Source organism: Phasianus colchicus, chromosome 4 (assembly GCF_987193195.1).
Source record: "Phasianus colchicus chromosome 4, bPhaCol1.hap1.1, whole genome shotgun sequence".
NCBI classification, from domain to species: domain Eukaryota; kingdom Metazoa; phylum Chordata; class Aves; order Galliformes; family Phasianidae; genus Phasianus; species Phasianus colchicus.
The window spans coordinates 39,553,173-39,575,828 of NC_143439.1; the positions used below are offsets into that span (position 1 = coordinate 39,553,173).

At 38.6% G+C, this 22,656-nt stretch overlaps 2 protein-coding genes and 1 long non-coding RNA gene across 7 annotated transcripts; 1 reads left to right on the top strand and 2 right to left on the bottom strand.

Annotated features, from left to right (window-relative positions):
* Window positions 1-32: 32 nt before the first annotated feature.
* On the bottom strand, window positions 33-13,490 carry RRH (retinal pigment epithelium-derived rhodopsin homolog). Its single transcript, XM_031596955.2, has 7 exons — window positions 13,323-13,490; window positions 8,174-8,364; window positions 6,435-6,534; window positions 5,585-5,738; window positions 5,040-5,208; window positions 2,385-2,563; window positions 33-1,490 (listed from the first exon to the last, which is right to left on the bottom strand). The coding sequence occupies exons 1-7, from the start codon at window positions 13,426-13,428 to the stop codon at window positions 1,385-1,387; spliced, it is 1,005 nt and encodes a 334-aa protein (XP_031452815.1). The 5' UTR covers window positions 13,429-13,490; the 3' UTR covers window positions 33-1,384.
* LOC116231273 (uncharacterized) lies at window positions 9,388-18,811 on the top strand. Its single transcript, XR_004167429.2, has 3 exons — window positions 9,388-9,462; window positions 10,463-10,577; window positions 18,391-18,811. It is a non-coding gene; the product is annotated as an uncharacterized LOC116231273 (long non-coding RNA).
* GAR1 (GAR1 ribonucleoprotein) lies at window positions 17,698-22,326 on the bottom strand. Of its 5 annotated transcripts, none has more exons than XM_031596951.2 (7): window positions 22,141-22,326; window positions 21,370-21,587; window positions 21,135-21,289; window positions 20,245-20,304; window positions 19,713-19,848; window positions 18,819-18,929; window positions 17,698-18,446 (listed from the first exon to the last, which is right to left on the bottom strand). In XM_031596951.2, the coding sequence occupies exons 2-7, from the start codon at window positions 21,572-21,574 to the stop codon at window positions 18,433-18,435; spliced, it is 681 nt and encodes a 226-aa protein (XP_031452811.1). In that variant the 5' UTR covers window positions 21,575-21,587; window positions 22,141-22,326; the 3' UTR covers window positions 17,698-18,432. The 5 variants fall into 5 exon arrangements, with proteins under 5 accessions (XP_031452811.1, XP_031452812.1, XP_031452809.1 ...); XM_031596952.2 differs by lacking the exon at window positions 22,141-22,326 and adding an exon at window positions 21,904-22,097; XM_031596949.2 differs by lacking the exon at window positions 22,141-22,326 and adding an exon at window positions 21,814-22,097.
* Between the last annotated feature and the right edge of the window lie 330 nt (window positions 22,327-22,656).

A 22,656-nucleotide genomic window follows, 5' to 3' on the forward strand; every position in this document is an offset into this window, starting at 1 on the left:
AGTACAGCAAGAAGACATTGTATGGCATTTACTTTATTACTGAAAAGTACAAATTAATAGGAAGCATAGACTCGAGAACTTTCCAAAAAATCTGTAAAGACAGATTTTTACCAATAACACACAAATTTTAAAACAACAGCTCCATACTGCAAAGCCACACTTTGGATGAACGCATATACAATAATATCAAAATGGTAGAAATGAACCATCTGTTGTTGCAAATTGTACTCAAAATACTGTTAAATTAAATCTCATGTAGTCAGATTTAAATGTACTTTCTAAAAAGTTTCTTTCCCACCATTTTGGAAAGCCTAAAAAAATTACATCACACATTTCACACAAATTAATAAAAATAACATTTAGCTTTCCCAGATGACTGCATCACTTAAAGTGGTACTCTGTCAGACCAACACTAGAGATCCTAGGAGAAAAAAGAACCCAAGCAACAGAGTAACTGTAGCTGCACAAAGTCACAGTGGCTGAGGCATGTCTGAAGGATCACTAAGATTTTGGATTGGCAATCAAAAAAAGATATTTATTTTCGAAATCTGAGAATCATCAGGAATGTATACTACTATCCATCACTAGCTCTATCTGCAGCCATCCCCTCCAACCCAAATAAATCCATTGCTGACATTGTCAACGTTCTTCAAAAATTACACAACGGATGTCCATGAGATTGACTTAGATATAATGAGAAATCATCTTTACTATTTCATGTGCCACCTGAGTGTCAAACTTCAAGGAGCATTTTGTCCCACTCTCAGGATTTACCATGCAGGGGCGAGCGCTAGAAATGTACCATTACTAAAAAAAAAAGCTGTCCATCTCACAGGTTCATTTGATTCTGTGAGCCAAAACTTCAAAAATCCATGAAATATCATGAGTCTTTCAAAATCCTAAAAGCTGATAAAAAGCTATATGGGGTTTGGCTAGATATTCTGATAACCTTACCATATTCACAGAAGCAAAACAAATGATACACACATACAGGGAGAATCCACGTCTGGAAACTTTTAAGTGAAGTTGAGAGAAAGTCATTCACAAGAGGAATTAAAGGTGCTATATCTGTTACTGAACCTAAGCACTTCCTACTTCAGTCTCTCCCTGCCCTGATGTCACCTTGTCCAGCCCTGTAAGTCACATGGAACACTTCAATGGCTTTTTTTGTTTGTGCCAGAAATATCAATCCAATAAGTCTCACTCTTGAAAACTAAAGTTGCAGTGCTTTTTTGTTGTTGTTTTTTCTCTTTAACCTAGAAAATACTTCAGCGATTGACAGAAAACAATTGACTGGAAGAAGCAAATTGTTATTCCAAAAAATAAACTGTAACCCAGATTTAATTTGTTTCCACAAAATCTATGCAGAAAAACTGAACGGGTTTTATGACGTCAATGCACTTTGAGAAACACTCATGGGCAAGGCATTGTTTATAGTTATTTCTTGTCTTGTCTGACATCGCACCATTGCCAGGATTGCTCTCCGAAACCTGCAAAGGACAAGAAAGTGAAAGCAGAAATATGACTAGCTGGAGAACCATATACAAACACAAACTGGGTATGCTCTTTTAAGTATTACAACTTCTTTCAACTTTAGTAAAACTTCCTTCATAAAAAAAATTGCATATCTGGAATTCAAAAGAACCTGAATCTTTTACATTTCCATGTACAGGAATAACTCAATCAAGCATTTCTCCCACAACAAGAAACTCAGCAGCTTTTGGTAATTGAAGACTGGATGCGTAGCTACGACAAAAGCAAAGTTTGGAGAATGGGGTGAAAAGGTGATGGACTGTCATGGACTCAGCAGGATCAGGAGAGACAAGCCAATCAGAAATCACAGCCTCTTTGTAGCTTGGTAGTAAAGTAAGGAAGGATTCCTATTTGCAAAATCCAATTCCCATTCAGGGGAAATGGGTTGGTTAGAGCATTTTATATGCTTCCTCAATATAGAAGAATAGGCTTAACTAACTTACTTTAGTGGAAAGTGTAAGTCCCTCCTAATCAATCACAATATGGAACATCTCAAGCCAAGCAAGGAATTCCAAAGTTACACTTCACTAAGATGATGTGTAAGACATTTTGGCCACAGTCATTAGAACAACTAGTCTGCTGCTGATGAACTCAAATTCCACAATAAGTCGCTCTGAGAAACCACTAAAGGATTCTCAAAATGAACTTACACAATCTTCACTAGTTTGCTTTCAAAAATCTTTATCAATTTAACATATTCTGATGTTGATTAAAGGAACTTCTTTTGGATTTTGCTGCCCAAAACGTTATGTTTGGTAAATCCAGAGCAGCTGACCCCTGATCTCTTCACCAATCAGTTTCTCCTAATCTACAGATGATCGTTATGTAGACCAGCACCGAAGAACACTTACTTTTTGTTTGCAATGACGTAAATGCAGGGATTATAGAATGTGGAGGATTTTGCAAATAAAGGAGCTATGATGGCCATTGCAGGAGAAATTTTCTTCGGGTCTCCAAAGGAAGACCATAAACACACAATGGAATAGGGAGACCATGCCACCAGGAACATTACAATCATCACAACAGACATCTGTAAAACAAGGGGAACACACACATAACCTGAAGATTAACCTAACTCAGAAAGTACATACATCTGTGTGATAATAAGAGGTATCCAGAACTAAATAATGACATGGAAATAAAAACATCTGATCATTCTCGATAACTTATAGCAAAAACTCATTTTGGGGATTTAACAATGCATCATACTGTATTTTGGCATACTGTAATTTTGTTACCATTGTTACCATTTTGTTACTGTCTTTATTACCACACATCTCCAACATCTACCAATGGGTATATGAAAATAAAATGCAACATTTAAAAATGATTAGGTACTCAATATCATTTACATCGTAGAAAGTGCCAACTTTTGTATAAATCACATTATTTTAAACATTTCCTAGCTACTTCTGTTCTATGTCCAGGTGTAAACAACTATTTTCTAATCCTGCTAGAGAAAACATTATAAACTGGGTAAAATGCTCTGTGAGAATGACAGGCTTCCTTTCAAAAGAGTCTTGAGGTATACATCAAGAAAAAGAGCTCAGAATGCAATTTTTTTTGCTATTCTGAAGAGAGCAGAAGGAATCCAATGAAAACAGGTCATCTTGGGATGCTATTACAGACAAATATGAACAGAAAGAACAAGGAAACTCAACATCTTGCAGATTAGATTTTTCTAGAAATTGATGTTTCTCATTCACACCCAGGAGAAAACATTCCGTATAATAAAAAAATAGATAAAATATCTAAGCCAAACCAACCCAATAAACATATTTCTTAAGGTTCAACAAAGGTCTGGTTTAATAAAGTAAATGTTCCATGACACACAGGCTCTGTCCTTATACTTAGGAAACCTAAAAACGTTATCTTCATTTTATGAAGCATGACAGCCACATTCAAGCATTATATGGAAGAAGATCTGAGCAGTTAACTGTCTTCTCTGCCAGCCTCTGACAGATAGCAGCTGGGGATGTTGGGGCTCAGACACCAGGATACATTAAGCCACCAGCAGGCTGAACAGCAACAACCTGAGAGTAGTGGGAGGGCAGGAGTGGAATCAACTAGGTCTGACTTTTCTGGCTTTTGCCAGGGAGGTGAATCAGTACTAGAAATCAGAATGGAAGCTTCAAGTTAATCAGGAAAGCAAAACAAATCACCCCAAAACTAAGTGAAACTGTAGGGCTCTTTGAATGCTCTTTCTCTAGCGTAAGGTTCTCTAGCGTTGTTCACCTGTGCCCATATTCTGTCCTTCTGTTTCTCATTTTGGTTCTCAATGGAAATAATCAACAAATCTTTGTGAGCTGTTTCAGAGCACAACCAACAAGCAAGCTGTACCCTGTCCACAGAAGGTTTCTATTTCAATACTAACACAATGTCTGTAAGAGAATAACTTCATAACAGTGATTCTTACATAAAAGAATATTTCTATTCAGAAATTGTCAGTGCACAGAAAGCTTAGAAGATGCCAAACTGTGGAAAAATAAAAAAAAAATTAAAAAATCAAGTAATCCATTTTTAAAGGATTATGCTTAACCAGAAGGCTTCATCTTTTTTATTTTTTTTTTAAATACAACTCATAGTCAACTGTGAAATATGAAAAACACATCTTAACAAATCTGAGTCTAAATCTATAACTGAATCTTCAGTTTAAAGCATTCTGAGTTATTCAGAAACATAAAATGTTCATAATTAAGGGTTGGGGTTTTCTTTCCCTAATTTAGTCACGAGAACATTCTCTGAGGAATGTTAAGCTTGCACTGATAACTAATTCAAATATTCATTCTTTTCAGTCTACTCCTAATTTCTGTATGTTTTCTTCTTGTGCCCAACCATAAACCATATCTTCATCGAAAATCAAAGGAGCCAGTGCACTTAAAGCTTTCTCAAGGACTCTTGTATGTTAAAAGAATGTAAACTTTTCAAGCAAGATGTATCATACTATGCCATAATTCACATTTCCTATTGTTTACCTAAGAAAGAGATAAGCTCGATAGACTGGAGAAAAAAAAAAAAAAAAAAGGAAGAAAAAAAAAAACAACAAGGGATCAGAAGCAGCAGCACACAGTTTGGAAGCTTGGAAATGCACTTTCATTTACAGTCCATGAGAGCAAAACAGAGCTGACTGATCCATTTCTGACCAGTTACACTAGTGAACCTGGCAGAGCACCTAAAGACTCTGCTGACACAAAGAGTAAAAGTATCTTAGACAATCCTCCTAGGCCACTGATGAGGTATGTTTCTATACAATGACAGAGGGCAGAGACAAGGACATGGTTCCCAGGCTTCAAAACAGCTGTTCATCTGGGAAGAATAAAGAATCTAGCAATGTTAGTCAAGTCTAGAGATTTCACTAAGGCTAAATTTCAGTTAATACTTAGGAAGAAAGAAGGAAAAAGGAAATGCAGGAAATAGAAAAGCTTAAAAGGCTGCATTGTTCCTCCATTCCCAAAACTAACACAAAAGAACATGCTTAAAATGAAACATACCCTCATTTACCATACCTTTGTTACATCTACTTGGTCGGACCAATCCATGCTGATGCTCTCCAGGCAATTACTGCTGGTGTATTGTTTCATTGTCCGGGAAACATTGTAATAACAGTAAAACATGACTGTTAAGGGTACAACAAAATTAACAGCAATTACACTCATTGTGTAGGAAACAAAGGACCTGATAAGACAGAAAAACAAAACACAGTAACTTACAAATATCCATCCATGAAAAGTTACTGAAGAATTTGATATTGTGATTTGACTATGAAATTTGAAATAAAATTCTAGAGAATTAGAAAAAAAATGTCAGTCTGTAGCTTTTATTAACAGGTGCAGCGTTTTTTTTTTTTTTATGAACAGGTTTCAAGCATTGCTCTTTTTCTACCTTTTATCTAGCCTTGCCTTAAAATATATACTTTTTTTAAAAAAAATAAATTATCGTTGTAAATTAGGCTTCATATTTCAAGAATTTATTGTCATTCTGTGGTAAATTAAATAGTCTAAACCTTCAATGAGAGAACAGATTTAAAAGAAAAGGTGAGGTGAAATCTTACATATCATTTTTCCTCCAATTGACTGTGCAAGTTGCCCCAGTTGGATCTGGAGCATAGCCAGCCCAGCCTACAGTAGGCATGGACGCCCAAAAGACTGCATTGATCCATGCAGCCAGGATTAGAGCAGCATAGTTACGGGTAGTCATTCTTCTTCCTGTGACAAAACACATATATTCACAAATTGTTGTCATCTTTTTCTTCTTTCCAGTGTTGAATTTTAACCGCAAGTAGGTGAGAGCAAACCAGCATGGTGTTAATGATAACGATCCTCTCAGAGAACTACACTCCCAAACACTGCAGCATACATGCTTCCTATCACTGAAATACATCTAAGCTTTCCAGACTTACATTAATTCCATCATCCACTTCAACTCACAGCATACAGACAAGATCTGACCCTGACGCCATGCCAAAAGGCCTACTATGCACACAGAAAGAAAGAACAAAGAGGAATTGACTGTTCCAATACAGCTATAATAAAGAAAAGTGAAAAATATTCAATACGGTGCTGACTCAGTGCTGGAAGCAAACGCAGACTTGACAGAGGTCAAAACCTCTCACAGCTGAGGCATGTTATATGCTTCAGTGTATGGATGTGACTTCTAATGACTGGAAACTGCCAGGAAAATACAACGTATAGAGCAAGTAACAGCCTACCTCTGAAATTCTCATGTTCACAAGCAGCACCATCCATGCAAACTGTATTGCTTATCATGTACTGCAGTATCATACTCTGTTTTAATTACACCCAGCTCTTTAATTATGGAGTCATTCACAAGAAAACAATACAATTGGACACTTAGTTTACAGAAGCCTAACAGTGAAGGATGTTTGACAAAACAGACAGTACCTATGTCAGGCCTGCAGATTGTCAGGTAACGGTCAACTGCAACAACAGTGAGCAAACCAATACTCGCCATCCCAAAAAATATATTTAAGGCAGCATAGATCTGAAATTATAAAAAACAGATAACACGGCCTTTCTAAAAAATCTTCCAAATGCACAAAGAAAAATTTGTATTATAAATCTAAGGCAACCTTATAATCAGTATTTTCTTCTGTAAGCAAGGTGCTGCATGAACTAATTCAGTGCAGGCAATTTGGTGATGGTTAATTTAAAACGAACATTTCAAAAGCAATCTGCCAATTTGTACACCAGAATCCCCAAGGAAGGCAGTCTAATACAATATATGCCAATAGGTAAAATTGAGATTCAGAGGCAAAGACTGGGAGGGGTTCTTCAATTCATACTTTCAAAATACATTAAAGAGTCCTGAAGAACATTTGATTCATCATTAAAAGATTGGAACCATATAAGGCTTCAGCAAATCTGAAGTTTTGAATCATCACTCTTCCCTCTATTATGTATTTTTTCACTGATATGGTACACTGATTTTCTCCATTGGTCCCTATTTTTACTTGGTGTCAGGTCTGACAATGCATGGTGATAGTACTTGTACACATGCTGCAGGGCCAGCACACTCCAAAAGCACCTGCACTGTCATTTCACAGACAGCCTGACTGGGAAGAATGACTAGAAGGGTTGTGTTATCATTGGCACCCCCAAAATCCAGAGCCCCATGCCAGACCACTTGCCACCCACAGCTACAACAGAGCCTCATGACATTCATCTGTCTCAGTTGACAGGATTTATTTGGTTTGGGTTGATATGAGTCGCATTTGAAATGATCTCAGGAACTCCCAAACCATTGGTAGTGAGATTTCACATCAAATTCAACCAACAATAAGTCAATCTAGAAGCAAAGATATAAAAAATGAGGCATTCTGTCAAAGAATGACAAGAACATTGAGTCTGAAATAATTGTGCACTCAGGCAAGTGATGCCAGATTATAAATATCCATGATATACAAGCCCAAAATATATAGTGTTGTTACGATTTTTCTTGAGTCACGCTTCTGGCACACAATTTCACATTACTGCTCATTTTCCTGAGCACTAAGCCTAGTGGTCTATTTAAAAGTTTTTTAAAAATCACAGAACATAGTGAGTAAAGGGCACCTCACCTGTTACAGAAGTATAATTCGTTAAGTCACTCTTAAATTTTAAATATAGGCAGCTCTTTAAACTAAGCCAAAATTTTTGATAGTGCCCTTTAATAGCCTCACAGACCTTTTCTCTTTGGATATCCTTTGTTCCATCCAAAGGAAGATGTATTCATTAGGCAAAACTCATTAAAGTTTGTCAAGCTCATCATCAAAACAGCAGTCATATCCAAAGTCTGTTTAGCACTAAACGAGTCATCAAACAAGCATGTGCTACTACTATAACTTTCTTCATTTGGAGATTTCCTTTCCTAAGACTTTGATCCTTAAAGCTAATATAAAATTTCTGGTTGATAAATGTAAGGTCACATTTGAATGAATTCTAACTTATGATTTAAAGATTGGAAAAGGATTCAAAACAGAATTTACATGCAGAAATTGAGGCCTTTACAGAACGTAAGCTCCAACTCTAGAGTCAAATTTTGCATTTCCATCTTTTCTCTTCGGAGAGCAAATATCAATTAGAGCTACTACTTATCTTGCATTTAGGTGCTCAAAATTTTCTCCCTGCCTAAATTGCAATACCTGGCATCCAGTATATCCAAACTTCCAGCTTCCATGCAGGTCTGAAGCAGCAGACATGGGGTAGCCAATGCCACTAACACCAATGTCAGTGAAAGCCAGGTTGATAATAATTGCATTGGTTGCTGTCCGAAGCTCTTTGTACTTCACAAAGATGCCTAACACAACAATGTTACTGAAGATGCTTATCACTCCTGTGGAAACAGAAAATAAAAGCTTTACAAAAATTTGTAGATGAGATAGTAATACCCATGCAAAAGAAAACACAGTCTACTGTAATATTTAAGTCCTAAACAAGAATTATTTTCAATCAACCACGATTTTGCAAAGAGTAAACACCTGAAAAAGAAAAAAAAGCTTTTGTAATTAGATTCATCTTACTTGGATTCAGTAAAGGCCAAAAGTGGAGTGTTTTGTCAAACCTAGGACTTCCTGTACAATGGCAACAGGCAGAGCAGACATCCAAAAGCATAGAAAATTGCAATTTAGATACTTCAGCCACAGAGTACAGCTGTTTTCCACGGCCAAAAAGAATGCAGGCTGATGACTGGCAAAAAAGCAGCGCTTTTACATTGATTCACTTGATGTAGTAGAAGGTCTCTACCACAACCTGAGTTCTTCATTTCTGAAAAGAAGTTTCCACTGTTCCCACCTGGCTACCTCCATGCCAGCCAGTCACAAATCTCCTCTCTACTCGTGAGGCCTGAAGTCTTTGCAAGCATAATTTTTGGTTCACATTGGTGGCATGCTGAGCCTGCACAAAAGCTGTTTTCTTTATCTGACAAGCTCCAGTCAGTATCATAATCAAAGAAGTCCAGCTGTGTACTGATTTTGCTCTACCTCACAAATATGAGGTAATTGTGGTTCTTTTGGGCAGGGCATGTCTTCTACCCTGCTTCTTTCCTCTGGCACAGGATTTTTGTCTGCTTTCTTTGCAGAAATAGGACTCCAGTGCTCAATCTCCCTGTGTTCCAGAAACTTAAACACAGCCATCCCCAAATCCCCAACACGACAAGTGCTTTTACATTTAATTCTTCAGAAATATACAGCAGAGGCAGCACCAAAAGGTGTTCAGACTCTGCCTGAAGGCTATGAGGCAACACCAGAAATGGTGAGTAGACAGAGTTGTAATAGAGAAAAAAAATAGACTTAAGACTAAAGCTAGCATGCACACTCTTCTGTCTTCATATCCAATGATTCTAGAATTTTCTTGGAGCCTCACAATGCTCTCCAAGTGGTGCAGGACACGGCTCCTTAAGACCCTCTGCATCAGCAAGCTTTGTCCAACCCTGGTACCTATATTAAAACCTCTACATCCCTCATTTCTCCTGCTCTTCCTCCCTCTGAGCCAAACCCTACTGCATGGCACTTAGAATGAATTTACATAATAGGTTTTTTTTATTCTTCTGATTTTCTTCTCTTCAGACTCAGAAATATTCAGAGCAAACTACCATCATCTAGATTTCTACTACCCCACTATTAGTTACAGTCATAAGAGCTAATAAAGTTAAAATACCAGTTTGCACCTCACCTGAGAAAGCATCACAGCCCTTTATCAGCAAAATGGAGAATTGCAACGTTCAAGAAAACACAGCCATTAAAACTTAAGAAATAAATAAATAAATAAGCATAAACCAACCCTGTAAGTAGTAACAGGATTTTAAGCTGCTCATGAATTCCCTTGTCTCATACATCTGTTGCAATACCACTGAATCAAATGCTAAACTTACAGATATCTGTATAATTTGGGCACTTGAGATTACAAGCACAGTGGAATGTTACATTGGTAAAAGTCAAACAGTGCAATATCCATGGAAATACTTCTCAGATTTTTTTTTTTCTGTTAAAATACTTCACCTATGAACCAGAACACTGTAATTTGCATCATTACAGTCCTGTACAGATAATTCTATAAAGAACTTTAGTGAATAGGTGTTGTGCTGAAAACAGAGCAAGAAAGTCTGAAATAATACATCAGGCTCTATAAAGGATATTAACTTTACATCCTTAATGGTCACAGGGCCCAGCAGACACAAACAAGTACATACAATAAGGCTCAATGAAAATCGAGCAGCAAACAATCCAGCACAGTGAAATTCATCTTTTGGCCTTAGGAGTGAAATAAGGTCTGCAGAAAAAGCCTAATTAATTCTCAGTTATTTCTCTTTTCTATTCTCTTTTCAAAAGACCATGCCCTGACCTTTCCTCAGTTAGAGCATAGTACATAAGAATAACATTAAATGTGATATTGGAAGTTACAACCACTCATCTATGATATTTCACACACTTTAGGAACAACAACTGTGATGCCTTGAGCCCCTAAAATAAACAAAAGCAGGAAACTGGGGATCAGATGTGAAGTGAGCAACAAGAAGCATCCTCCATGCCAGCCGACTCAGCCCCATTGGTAGGTAGTACATTGGCAGTGGAAGAATGCCAGTCACAGGTTTCTAAAACTGTATAAGCTTCTTATGAGACATGCTTTAAAAGATTTCAGGTTGGACATAAGGAAAAGTTTATCCTCTGAGACAGTGGTCAGGCTGCTCAGGGAGGTGATGGATCACAGTTCCTGGAGGTGTTCAAGAAACATTTAGATGTTGTGTTGAGGGATGTGAGTTAGCAGGGGCAGTATTGGTTGTAGGTGGATAGTTGGACTGGATGATATCTTGGAGATCTTTTCCAACCTTGGTGATTCTATGATTCTATGATTTTACAGTTACCTAGAATGAAATCAGAAATGCAACAGAACTGTAAACTCCTACCTTCAGGGTGAAGGAAAGATCCTGCTAGACACAGATTTAGTGCCCAAACTTAACAGTAATAAAGAAAAAGAAAAAAAAAAAAAAAAAAAGAAAAAGAAAGAAAGAAAGAAAGCACTGAAAGTGCCAAGCCCATACTGATCAAAGATTTCAGAAGTACGAGAACAAATTAATAATAGAGACCAAAAAAAGTTCCGGAGAGTAACATGCAAGAAAAAAGATGGATTAAATTGTGAACAAAGAAGGAAAAAATATATAGACTCAATAAACAAGTATTCTCAGAAAGAGAGAATTTATAAGTCAAACAAAAAAGTGAAGTTTCTCCAGGAAGCAGTTAACCAGAGCCCATTTCTTAGAGGGTAGAGAGTGCAGACTGGGCCACAGACTTCAGTAGCCTCATATTATTAGGTAGGACATACTCATCTGATTCAGAAAAAGCACATGGATGCTGCCAGTTGGTGTGTGAAATAGCTTAGAGTTCGACAACTATTCCCACATATTTTTCATTACACCTTGTGATTTTGACAACATGAGGATGAAAGGCTCTTATATGATATGGTCAAGAACAAAAATGTTTATTATTTTTCCTTTTCCCAGAGAAATAGCAAAAACTAAAGGTAGATGGAATGCAAACAAGCCCTAACAGAAGAACACACAAGTAGTGGCATCAAAAACAGTGAAGGAGAAGGTTAGGTCTATGCATTACATGGAATTTACTTTTCTAGTCAATCACCCCAGAGCACTTCACCACTACAAGGTGAAGGACAACCATAAGGCTTCTTCCTGCAGTCTGAGTGTCCCCATGTCATCACTGAAAATAATATGTTGAACCGCTGTAAACTGCAATAGTTACTAATGGCTTCCTTCCTCAGAAAACAAAACAATTATTTACAAAAGAAGAAAGCATTCAATCCTTCTAAAAAGGAACATTATGTTGAACACTGTATCTAACTTTCATTGCATTTCCTAGATATCTGCTTATTAACATAAACTAAATTTTCTTGATGTGATATTTGCTGCAGTAAACAACCATAGTTTGAACCATGCTATAGATCTTACTGTCAAAAACTTTACTAACGAAGAAAGCAAAGTCCAACATACAGCTGACATATTTACTAGACTCTCTCCTTCTGAGAAGAAGCTGAGATGATTCTGGATAATACACGATAGCTTTGATTCTTAGCATCAGGTGCTCAAACTATCTGAAAATACCACCTGGTTACATACAGAGTAAACCATCAACTGGAATATAGCAAAGCATTGTACATATCTGCAGCACCTAATAGACAAAGTTACTTACAAACGATGTGGTGGTACTGCAGAGTTTATTTGGTCTTCCAGTACTTCACCATCATCCAGCCCTACAGCTGCTCAACAGGCCCATGTATCTCTGTGTATTCCAACAATTTCAGTAAAAATCTGAAATTAACTATTGCCTTTGCATTCACATTGATGCAAAATGTCCTCTATATCAGTGATTTGATATTTCCCACTTCAGACATATATGCTAAATAAAATGACTATTTCATATCTCTAAGTAAACATTTTAAGGTATTTGAAAAGCTAATTATAACATAGAAAATGTATGGTATAGTCTAGGAATAATGTATTTATAAATTGATCTTATTTTCCACACCAAAAATATAGAAGGCATGTTTCTAAACACAGTAGGTTTCAGTATTTGGCCAAGATATTATTTCACTGCTACAGCAGTCAATGCTTCAGAAAAACATGTCTGCAACACTTACAGTTACAATAATGAGAAATTTAAACAAGCAAGCAAACAAACAAAAAAATCCCACAACAAAACCTATATCATTCAAGTTAAGCTAAAGGCCATTGCAGTCACAGAAAACACATGTCAAGCCTTGCAGCATGCTTCTTCTAACACAGATCATCAGTGAAAAATACATCTGCAAGTGGAGTCTGCTCTTCTCTGATAAATGACCAGCTCCTCCCTCCCCCTTGGTCACATTCCAACCCTTCCCCTTACATCCCCCTATCAGACACCCGCTCACATGCTCAGACTACACATATATTACTATGAACATGTGGCCCAAGAGAAATCTCAAGATAGCTTCAAGCACATCTCAGAAAAATGCAAGATGTGACAGCTATGCCCTATTTTTATCTCTTCTGCAAGCTGGCGGAAATTAATTCTTACTCTCTTCTATAATTACATATCAACAAAAAGGATTTTTTAACACATAGCACTGCCTTCAAATATAGAGCAGAGAGCATGTAGGTCTCTGCACACTTCAGCCTGATTGTTGACTTGTCAGTAAACTTGTTGCTTGTAAGTCAGAATGAAACACTGCTGTAACTATACAAAATAAGCATTCAATCTACAGTTCTGTTATAAAAAGTTATGCAACAGTTGATCAATGCCATACCTGCTGTTATTAAGTAAGCTGCGACTATGTTGTGCTCAGTCTGTGTAAAGGCAGAATGAGCTTCAGCGTCACTTTCTGAGGAGTTGGCTGAATCATTCCAATGCATTTTGGACACACAAGACTGTCGTCTATATCTTGCAGTAATTCATCTAGAGGACAAAACACTACCAAACCCCGTCAGACAAATTCTTTCATTATCCAACAGACTGAACAACTGAAAAAAAGGCAGGGGAGGGTTGCCTCACCATCAGTGCTGACAGCTTCCAAGCATGATCTAATTGGACAGAGCACAAAGAAGTTTATACCCCCAATCTATGCAGGAGAAAAAGCTTGTTAATTGAAACAAAGAGCAACACAGAACCAAGTACATTTCCAACAGGATGCTTAAACTTTATTCTTACTGCTAAAGAGATTAACAGTCACATGCCCCCAAACTTTTTTTACTTCAAATCTCTTGTGCAACGCTTGAGGAGAAAGTTGACTCTGGTTAGTTGGCCTGCAGCCTGGTTTGGAATTACTTCCAACCATCGCAGAGAACACAACCACAGCACGAACACAAATGTCAGTTTCATTAAAATACCTTGACTGTATCCACCCCTTCAAACTCTTAAAAACTTCCTTCTCCTCTTCAAGATTCTTAGTTTAATTGAAACACTCAAACCGATGACAGACACAAGAACCCAATCCAGTATTTTCTGGAGTAAAGCTTGACATTTGGAAAATTCAATCGTCACATTTCTAAAAAGGCCTGGTCTGCAGAAAATGGGTGTTGAACATGCCATAAAGTCTGAACACTCTCCTTCTCTCAGACTTACTCAGGTAGGCTTGGGCAAGTTTTCTTAAACAGAAAATTATTGGGCACTTTCCAAAGGTGACACAGTTTTTGTTTCTTCAGTTATGAGGTAGCAGCATAGAGGGAGATCACAAAGGCCTTTTACAAAATCCTGTGTAAATATGAGCAACAACAAACCTTTGCCCAAAGAGCTTACGTGCAGCATCAATCCAAACAATTAAAGGCCTTTACCACTTGTTCTCCTTCAAGCAATTTGTACCCATACTATATATAAAAGTGATATAAAAATTCTTCAGTTGTATGCAGCTCACAGGCAGCTCAGACCACGTGTGCGAGCAGCAGGAAGGATGTACTGCCCCAGGCAGCACTGAGGAACAAAGCCATCCCCATAGGAAGGTCATATACCTCTCTTCTCTAACCCATGAAGCACTCACAGAGCTTTCCCCATCCAACCTCAGCTTTTTAAAATAGACATCCTCTACTTTTCATCCATTTCAACCTATGGGTGAGCGAATTTTGGTATAAAACTTATGCAATCATGACAATTAATCATCATTGCTACAGATCATGTGTCACAATACTACCAGCAAACATTTTACTAGCATAGAACTACACTCACTCTTAGCTTGCAGGGCACTTGTATCAAATGAGGTGTTTTCCCTGTCAGAAGAGGATTAGGCAGGAACAGGGTGGGAAGAATTTGAAAGGGAAAATTATCTGTTCAGTGATTAAGCTACTTCCCTAGTATTTAATCATTCCATCTTGAAAGATAAAAGCATAATGATAATTTGATATCTTTACTTCCCTCCCCTGAAACCTTGGCAATATTTTCAAAAGCATCTCCAATCATGCAGCTTGCACAGAAGTCAGAGCTTGCAATGCTTACTGCCTTGGTTAAGGTTGCCACCCCACCAGCTCAGCTGCCCAGGGTCCCATCCAATCCGGTCCTGAACACCTCCAGGGTTCGGGCACCCACAGCTTCTCTGGGCAGCAGTGCCAGTACCTCACCGCCCTCCGAGTAAAGAATTTCTTCCTGACATCTAAACTAAATCTCCCCTCTTATAGTTTAAAGTCATTCCCTCTTGCCCTATCACTATCAGACCATGAAAAAGTTGCTCCCCCTCTTGCTTTTAAGCTCCCTTCAAGTTCAGGAAGGCTACAGTGAGATCTCCCCAGAGCCTTTTCCTCTGCAGACTAAACACCCCCAGCTCCTACAGCTCAGGTAATCTAGGCACATCTCCAAAAGAAGTACTTCCCCCCCCCCCCCCAGAACACTGCAGTTTATAAAACAAAGCCAAAATATAAAGCAATGAATTCACTATTAAGATATAACAAACACCCTTGAATTATGGAGTTTCTCCTTTTGACTTGGCTCAGATCAGTACAAAAATAGTGTAGTTTATATTTGAGTCAATCCTTCAATTTGTAGGTGTCTATACAGAAATGGGGCAATGCAAGATTTATTACTTGGTTTAGTAAGTTGTAAACATTATATTTAGATGTAAAATATTTAAAGAAATATTTCAATCCACAAATGGTAGAAGTAGAAATACTGCTTGCTTTTTAAAAAAATCCTCCCACATTCATTACAGTGCATCAACACTAGAGGGCTGTATAGGGCAGTACTTCCCTTTAATCTCAACTCCACAGACATTTAAATGGTTCAAAACCAAAGGCAGGCAAATTAATAAATTATTAATTTCTCACACACACAGCCTCTAGATTTAAACTGTTACTTTAAAAAAATTGATTCTGTAAAGAGACCTTCAGGTGACTGACAAGATGTCCTGAAAAGGGGCCTCCAAATCTTTACTTGCCTGTTTCACATACTAACCTTGATTTTCTCAAGATACCATTTATTGCCAAGATATGGCTTTGCCAAACTGAAAGTAACTGCACCAGTACAAAAGTGCAAGGCTTTTGCCTTTCAGTGGCTTCAGACTTCAGTATGACTCATGACTCCACCTGCTGTAAGATTCAAACTATTCACTTCTTGCTCTAGGCTGCAAGATGGTACTTTGTCATTTGCCACATTTGAATTGACAGGTGATGTCAAGATAGCCAGCCTTTTGATACCCTTAGAGAAAGCACATCTCTAAAGCATGCAGCAAGAACAGCAGCACAGAGCACAAACTTGGGTGTAAGAATGAGGATTGCATTATCCCCGTCTTCCAAAGCCAGAAGAATAAGGAAAGATCTACGTCAGCTATCCAGAACTAGGCACAGAAGCATTGGTGAAGAATGCATCTATTGCAGAGAATGCATTTACAAACATGGTTTTGAAGCACTGGTATCACACAGTTGCATGTGGTATGACAGAGATGGCTTACAATGCCTACAATTCTACAGTATCTAAAGTCAGAGCTCTATCTCCATAGAGCTAGTAACAAAAGACTAAATGCTTTCAAAAGTCTGTATTTAATTGACATAATTAAAGTTAAGTGAGTACTAACACCAACAAAATAATTAGTATTCTATAATCCCTGATGGTGTTGTGATCGAATAGACTTGGTTTCTTCTCATAAAAGCAGATCTAATAGAAAATTAAATTCTTCTAAACATTTTTAACTGCTGCCCTATATAGAGTAGGTGTTCAGACTAGACAGCTGAGTTCTTGAAGCTTTTGTGCTAGCTTGCTCAATCTTTGTTTCAGAAATAATTCAGAACTAAGAGTTGTGTTTGTTAGTGACTAGTAGTTGTCCAATATTAGCACTGACAAATAACCTCAGTTTCTTTTGGTAAGCACAAGGCTAATGGATCCAGCAATTATGGCAATTAAAAGTACAACAGCATGATCAGTTCTGAAATATACTTCTACCCATGTCAAACACAATGCTGTCTAAATGTTTTCATGTCAATTAATCTACAGATCTCTTCTCAAAAATGCTTGGTATGAGATCTGCCAATGGACTCCTTGCTCCTGATGAAATGCAAAGAGACAGATTCTTTCCTGTTCTTACTCAATTTCCAAAGTTAAACACAGATGACAAGGTGCTTCTCTGTGCTTTAAGAGACACTTACTAGCTTTTCAACACTCCTCATAATAAATCTGATTTAAGAGACTGGAAATGTATTCACACAGAATTTCCCACGTATTTTTAAAGCCATACTAAACTGAAAAGGCCACATGCAGAAGAGCCCTATGATGGGAGTAATGCTGTGATGTGATGAAAAGTACAACGATAATAGCAGGGTGGCAAAGTTGTTGGCTACAGCAAATGAGGACAAGCCCAAATGCAGCAGCCATGGACAAAGAAATGAAGGAAAAAAAAACACTTACCTTTGGAAGGCCTCAGGGAGGCAGGTATCTCCACTAAGATACCCACACCTCCACTACCAATCCTTAAATGAGGTCAGGAAGGGGTGGATCCTGACTCCATCCCTTCTGGCCTTTCTGCATGCACCTCAGCTCCCCCAGGTTGGCCCTGCAATCCCACCAGGTGCTCAATCACTGGTTCAGGCCATGACTCAGCATTTCCACAACGAGCTATTTCATTTTAGCCCTCTGCAAGCTCAGAGCACAACAGAGGTGATTTGCCAGGACATCAAAACCTCAAGAGAAACTGGCTAAGAGGAAGAGGGGAGCAGTTAAAAACTCTTAGCAACTTTATTATCAGTGAAATTAGATACAATGAGGTGACCTACAAATAGAATTAACTCTGTATTACTCATCAGATAATATCTTCTGAGAGTGTGTCTTAATGCCTTTGCTTTCATTAAGATTCAGAGAAAAAAATCTACAAAATATTATTTGCTATCTTCCTTTTCTCATATTTATTTTTATGCATTAAAAAAAGTTCTAATGACAAAAAAATGTGAAGCTTAGTTTGTAAAAAATGGTCCATAACGGTTATTTAAATCACATGTCCTTTTTAGGGTGACCCAAAAGCTCCATATAAAACAATGAGAACAAGGGATCTTATCCAAGTCACACAGAGGTTACAAGTTCGTAGTGACAAATGTGCATGCAGTGAACCCAAAGGGGTTTTTCCATAAAAAAAAGTTTCAGTTGATTGTTTACTCCAGACTCCAACACGAAGTCAAGCACTGACAAAGTCATTTGCCAGAAACAAACAATTTAAGAATAACATTGAACCTTGTCTTAGTTAAAAAAGTTCAAGTATGTTCTGAGCAGTCTTGCATTCTTCACCAAGGGCTACACGCTTTGTTCATGTGCTGACAGTCCTTAACTGTCATTTCATAGCTTCCAGTTCTTTACAAACAACTTTTTTCATGGTCTTTTATAACTTTTTTTCTTGCTCTTCACTTCTGCAGGTGACATGGTAAATCAGCAGGAAGATTCTCATTGCTCCATTTTTAATGTCCTCTCCCTATTTTAAGAGGGAAAAAGGATACTTAATTCATTATCATGGATACTTAATTCAAATTATCTTAGACTCTGTTCAAGTAAATAAATTATGCATATAAAACTTCATGAATTGATAAAATAATTTATCATTGTTACCAGTTCTTATAGTGCCTTTTCATGTAGAAACTAGCACGGTCTTTATAAAGCATCAAAAAACAGAGAATACTGAACTTTGGTTTAAACAAGTTACTGGGAAGCACGTCAAGTTTTTACATAAAAACTGTGAACACTCATACAAGAGAAAAAGAAAATACAGCATTCTGTTTAATACTTAAAAGTTCAGAAACTGAGAGCCATTCTCATTATGGAAAAAATATAACATCTGCACACTCACCTCTAAAACCTCCTCCACCACCTCTTCCTCCTCTGAATCCTCCTCCTCCTCTTCCTCCACCTCTAAATCCTCCTCCTCCTCTTCCTCCACCTCTTCCTCCTCCGAATCCTCCTGAATGTAGAAAACAAGTTACACTTTCTGGAGCATGTAAATTTTGTTATATATAACAACAACTTTCATTGACAGTTAGGAAAACCAAACCAAATCAGAAACGGCCAACTGCTTCATCCTAGTGCCCTCTTTCTTCTGAGGACCATCCGCAGCATGTTAAGTGTTGTTGAATATCCAGTATCCAATGTCTAAAACACTAATGCATTAATAAAGCTCCAAGATAATTTTTAGCTGTCACGAAAACTGTTAACTACAATTATTACACATGAAATCTTCAAAACAATAAAAGAAAAAAGACATTTTTGCGCCTCCTTGCACACAAGGTGGCAGAGTGGTGAGAACTCAACTTTAACTGAGTACATCATATACTGTGCTTAAAAAGTAAAGGATGACATCTACAGATTGTTTACTCCTTCTCTCAAACATTGCATTTCAAGTATTTTGTCCAAACTACATTTTAGAACACAGTAAAAGTACAGCTTTCATTGTTTTGAATGGGTATTACCCACTACCTTTTACCACAAGCTGGTTAATAGTTATGCTTTCTGTCTTGGTTACAGATCAGTGTACTCCCTTTTCTGCATTACAGAAACTAGCTCTTGCCTTGGAAAGATATCACTGTCTCCTCCACTGATTTATCAAACATAAACTGAGTTATGAAACTGTAAAGCACCTATCATTTTTCTTTGCAATAGAAGTGTTTAGTCAAGTATGTAATGGTAACTTCACCAAAAACAAAGAAATGAAATAACCTTTCTGCAATTTTCATTCTTGGGATCTTACCTCTACCACCACCCCTTCCTCCTCCACGTCCTCCACCACGTCCTCCTCTACCACCTCCTCGAGGAGCACCTTTTTCTCCAGGAGGCCGTGGTAAAAATCTCTGAAGAGGTAGCAGCTTTGCTGGATCAATGTAAAACTGCAGGAAGAAAGTTCCATTAGGCTTTGAGAAAACCCAGGTTAAATCCCTAAGAAACAGTCACAATTTCATCTTAACTCATTATGCCAAATTGCCTTTTGCAAAAAGCCAAGTAAAAAAATCATACGCAAAATAAATCAGTGTTATGAAGTTATTAAAATACAGATGACATACATCTTATTAAGTTTCATTCACTACATCTTCATTTTTTTGTTATTTAGGAGAGGGAAGCGCATAGCAGATGTAAAAGTGAAAAGGATGAGTAAACAAACACATTTTCAAAGGACAGCTAGCTTTTAAAGTCAGTAAAATCTCTTAATAAAGCTTTTATTATCTATTTGATTACACATCTAACTGATGACACACAATAGAAGTCTGTTACTGAGATCAACTAACCTTTTGCATTTTTTTGAATGAAGAGGCTCTCATGTTCTCAGATAGTTTCACTGAAAAATACTGTTAGCTTCTTTAAGGAACACACCAGGAATAAAAGTAGCACTTCTGATTATTTACATGGAAGAATTTACACACTTTAGACATTTTCTAAATTCATACTCCATAAATGAAGCTAAACATCTTCACTACAGATGAAAAATTACAACCTAATGATCAGGAATAAGTGTTTCTAATTTTCCTCATAGCTACAAAGACAGCATTTTATACAAACATTACTTTTTCCTTCCCATATATTGAGGCATAAAGAACATTCCAGCAGAAATGAATACATAAAAATGTAACCATAAAGAAACAAACTTGTCTGACAAGTGATTGTCTCTCAGACTTATCCAGAACAATGTGGATGGTGCAGTGGCTTTGTTATGACTGTCCTGGCCCATACAGCTACCTGGCTGTGGAAAGAAATGAGCCAGCAGGGGCTGCTCAACCCAACCACAAGCTCTGTTTCAACCTACAGTGATATGGTGGATGCTCTCTGTAACTCCACAGATAACTACTATGGATCCTATGGTTCTCAAATGTGCAAGGATGGTTGTTTGTAAGCTGCTGGCTGACTCTGTTCAACAGTACTCAAGATTAAATGGGGAGCTAAGGAACTGCAAACTACACTTGAGCTCCCTTTATATTTCTCGGTTGTTATTATAAGAAGAAAAAAAAATTCTGAACTTTGAGTAATACTGATGAAAAAAGTAATTCTGCAAATTCACACATTCAGATCAGAAGGGTGTTCTAAACCTGTTTTAAGTGTATAAAGTAGGATAAGGAAATTAAATATTTTCATATTTTAGAGCAAACCCACTGAAGAAGCCAACAGGATTTGTGAAGGATACAAAGTCTCGTAGCTGCCCAAAAATTTCATCCACTTTGCCAATCTGTTCCTTATTATCCAAGTACACTGGTGCATTGAAATAAGGAACTTTGTTTTCTTCTGTTTTACATTTACAAACAAGATCATCTTCACATGGATGCATGAACTCCCCCAGTACTGAAATAAAGAACAAACAAACTGAAAATCTTCAACACTCACTACGAGCTAAATAAATACAGCCTCTGCATATAACTTACAAACTACCCTCTCCGGAGGGCCCTGGTCATATCCTCCTCTGTTGAAGCCTCCTCGTCCACCTCCCCGTCCAAAGCCACCTCGTCCACCACGATTAAAGCCACCTCTGTCACCACCACTTCCTCCACGATTAAAGCCACCTCCTCCTCTTCCTCCTCCGCCACCTCCTCGCCCTCCGCCACCACCTCCTCTTCCACGAAAGGACATTCTCTACTGCCTCCTACATTGTAGACAAAAATTGGTTGTTTAAGAAGTACGTATTTGTTGTTTAACATGTTGTCCGAATCAAGGTCTCCCGATGGTCCTGTTTAATGGTTTCCCACCTCAGCCCCAACTGAAAATATGCAGATAAGCCATAATCAAGTTTCCCCACTAACTAGGAAAAGTTTATTCTCCGAAGGAGTGGTCGTGTACTGGCACGGGCTGCCCAGGAAGGTGATGGTCACCGTTCCCGCAGGCGCTGAAGAACCGCGTGGAAGTAGTACTGATTGACACGGCTACTGGGCAAGGTGGGACTAGATGATCTCTTTTCCAACCGTAACGATTCTACGGCAATGCCTATCCATCAGGAAGGACGGGCCACGTCAGTGTCACGACCACACTCCGCAGCCCCAGCCCCACGGAGAAGCGCCGGGCCGCCAGCTTCCCACGGGACGGCCTCCCTGGAAGCGGCGCCGGGCCGTGAAGTCAGACCAACAGCTTTAACGGCCCTAACGACCGCCCGCACGCGCCCCAACCCGCACCGCAAACCCTAGCCCCGCACACGTGCGTACCCAGCGTCCATACAAGCGCCGCCTGATGACGTCACCGTCACGCGCCGGAAAAGCAGCCATCCTGCCGTAAAGGAGAAACAAGCGCCTAGAGGCACTGTCGCAAAACGGCCTTCGCAGGGGCTGCAGCTCCGTGGTCCCGGCCAGACCGGGGTTCTCCCGGAAGCCGCCCGCAGGAGGGATGCAGCGGGACCGGCCGCTGCCCCAGCAGTTCTCTGAGCAAATCTCAGCTGGTTACACGCTCACACGGAAGTAGTAGCGTTGCTGCTTCCGTCTGCCTGCCTGCCTGCACGGGGACAGACGTATCTCACCTAAGAGCACATCTCCCCTGACAGCACCCTGCAGAGCCGGCTGCCTGCTGCCAGGCGATCGGCCCCGCCGCTCGGTCGGTCTGCTTTGGCAACCGGAGGGGAGCGAGAGACCCTGCTGAGCGCTCCCTTGTAATCGTTGGCTTTGGTTCTCTATTTACAGTATAACAGGTTAAATGGGGTGGGATCCGTGTGGAGAGATCAGATTCAT

Coding starts and splice junctions, on each gene's coding strand:
- GAR1 (XM_031596951.2), bottom strand. CDS start 21,574: ATGTCCTTTCGTGGAAGAGGAGGTGGTGGCGGAGGGCGAGGAGGTGGC. Junction 21,290..21,369: donor CCCTCCGGAGAGGGTAGTTT/GTAAGTTATATG, acceptor TCTTTATTTCAG/TACTGGGGGAGTTCATGCAT. Junction 18,930..19,712: donor AGGAAGGGGTGGTGGTAGAG/GTAAGATCCCAA, acceptor TTCTACATTCAG/GAGGATTCGGAGGAGGAAGA.
- RRH (XM_031596955.2), bottom strand. CDS start 13,428: ATGCATTGGAATGATTCAGCCAACTCCTCAGAAAGTGACGCTGAAGCT. Junction 6,535..8,173: donor TTGGATATACTGGATGCCAG/GTATTGCAATTT, acceptor TTATAATTTCAG/ATCTATGCTGCCTTAAATAT. Junction 2,564..5,039: donor ACCAAGTAGATGTAACAAAG/GTATGGTAAATG, acceptor CTTGTTTTACAG/ATGTCTGTTGTGATGATTGT.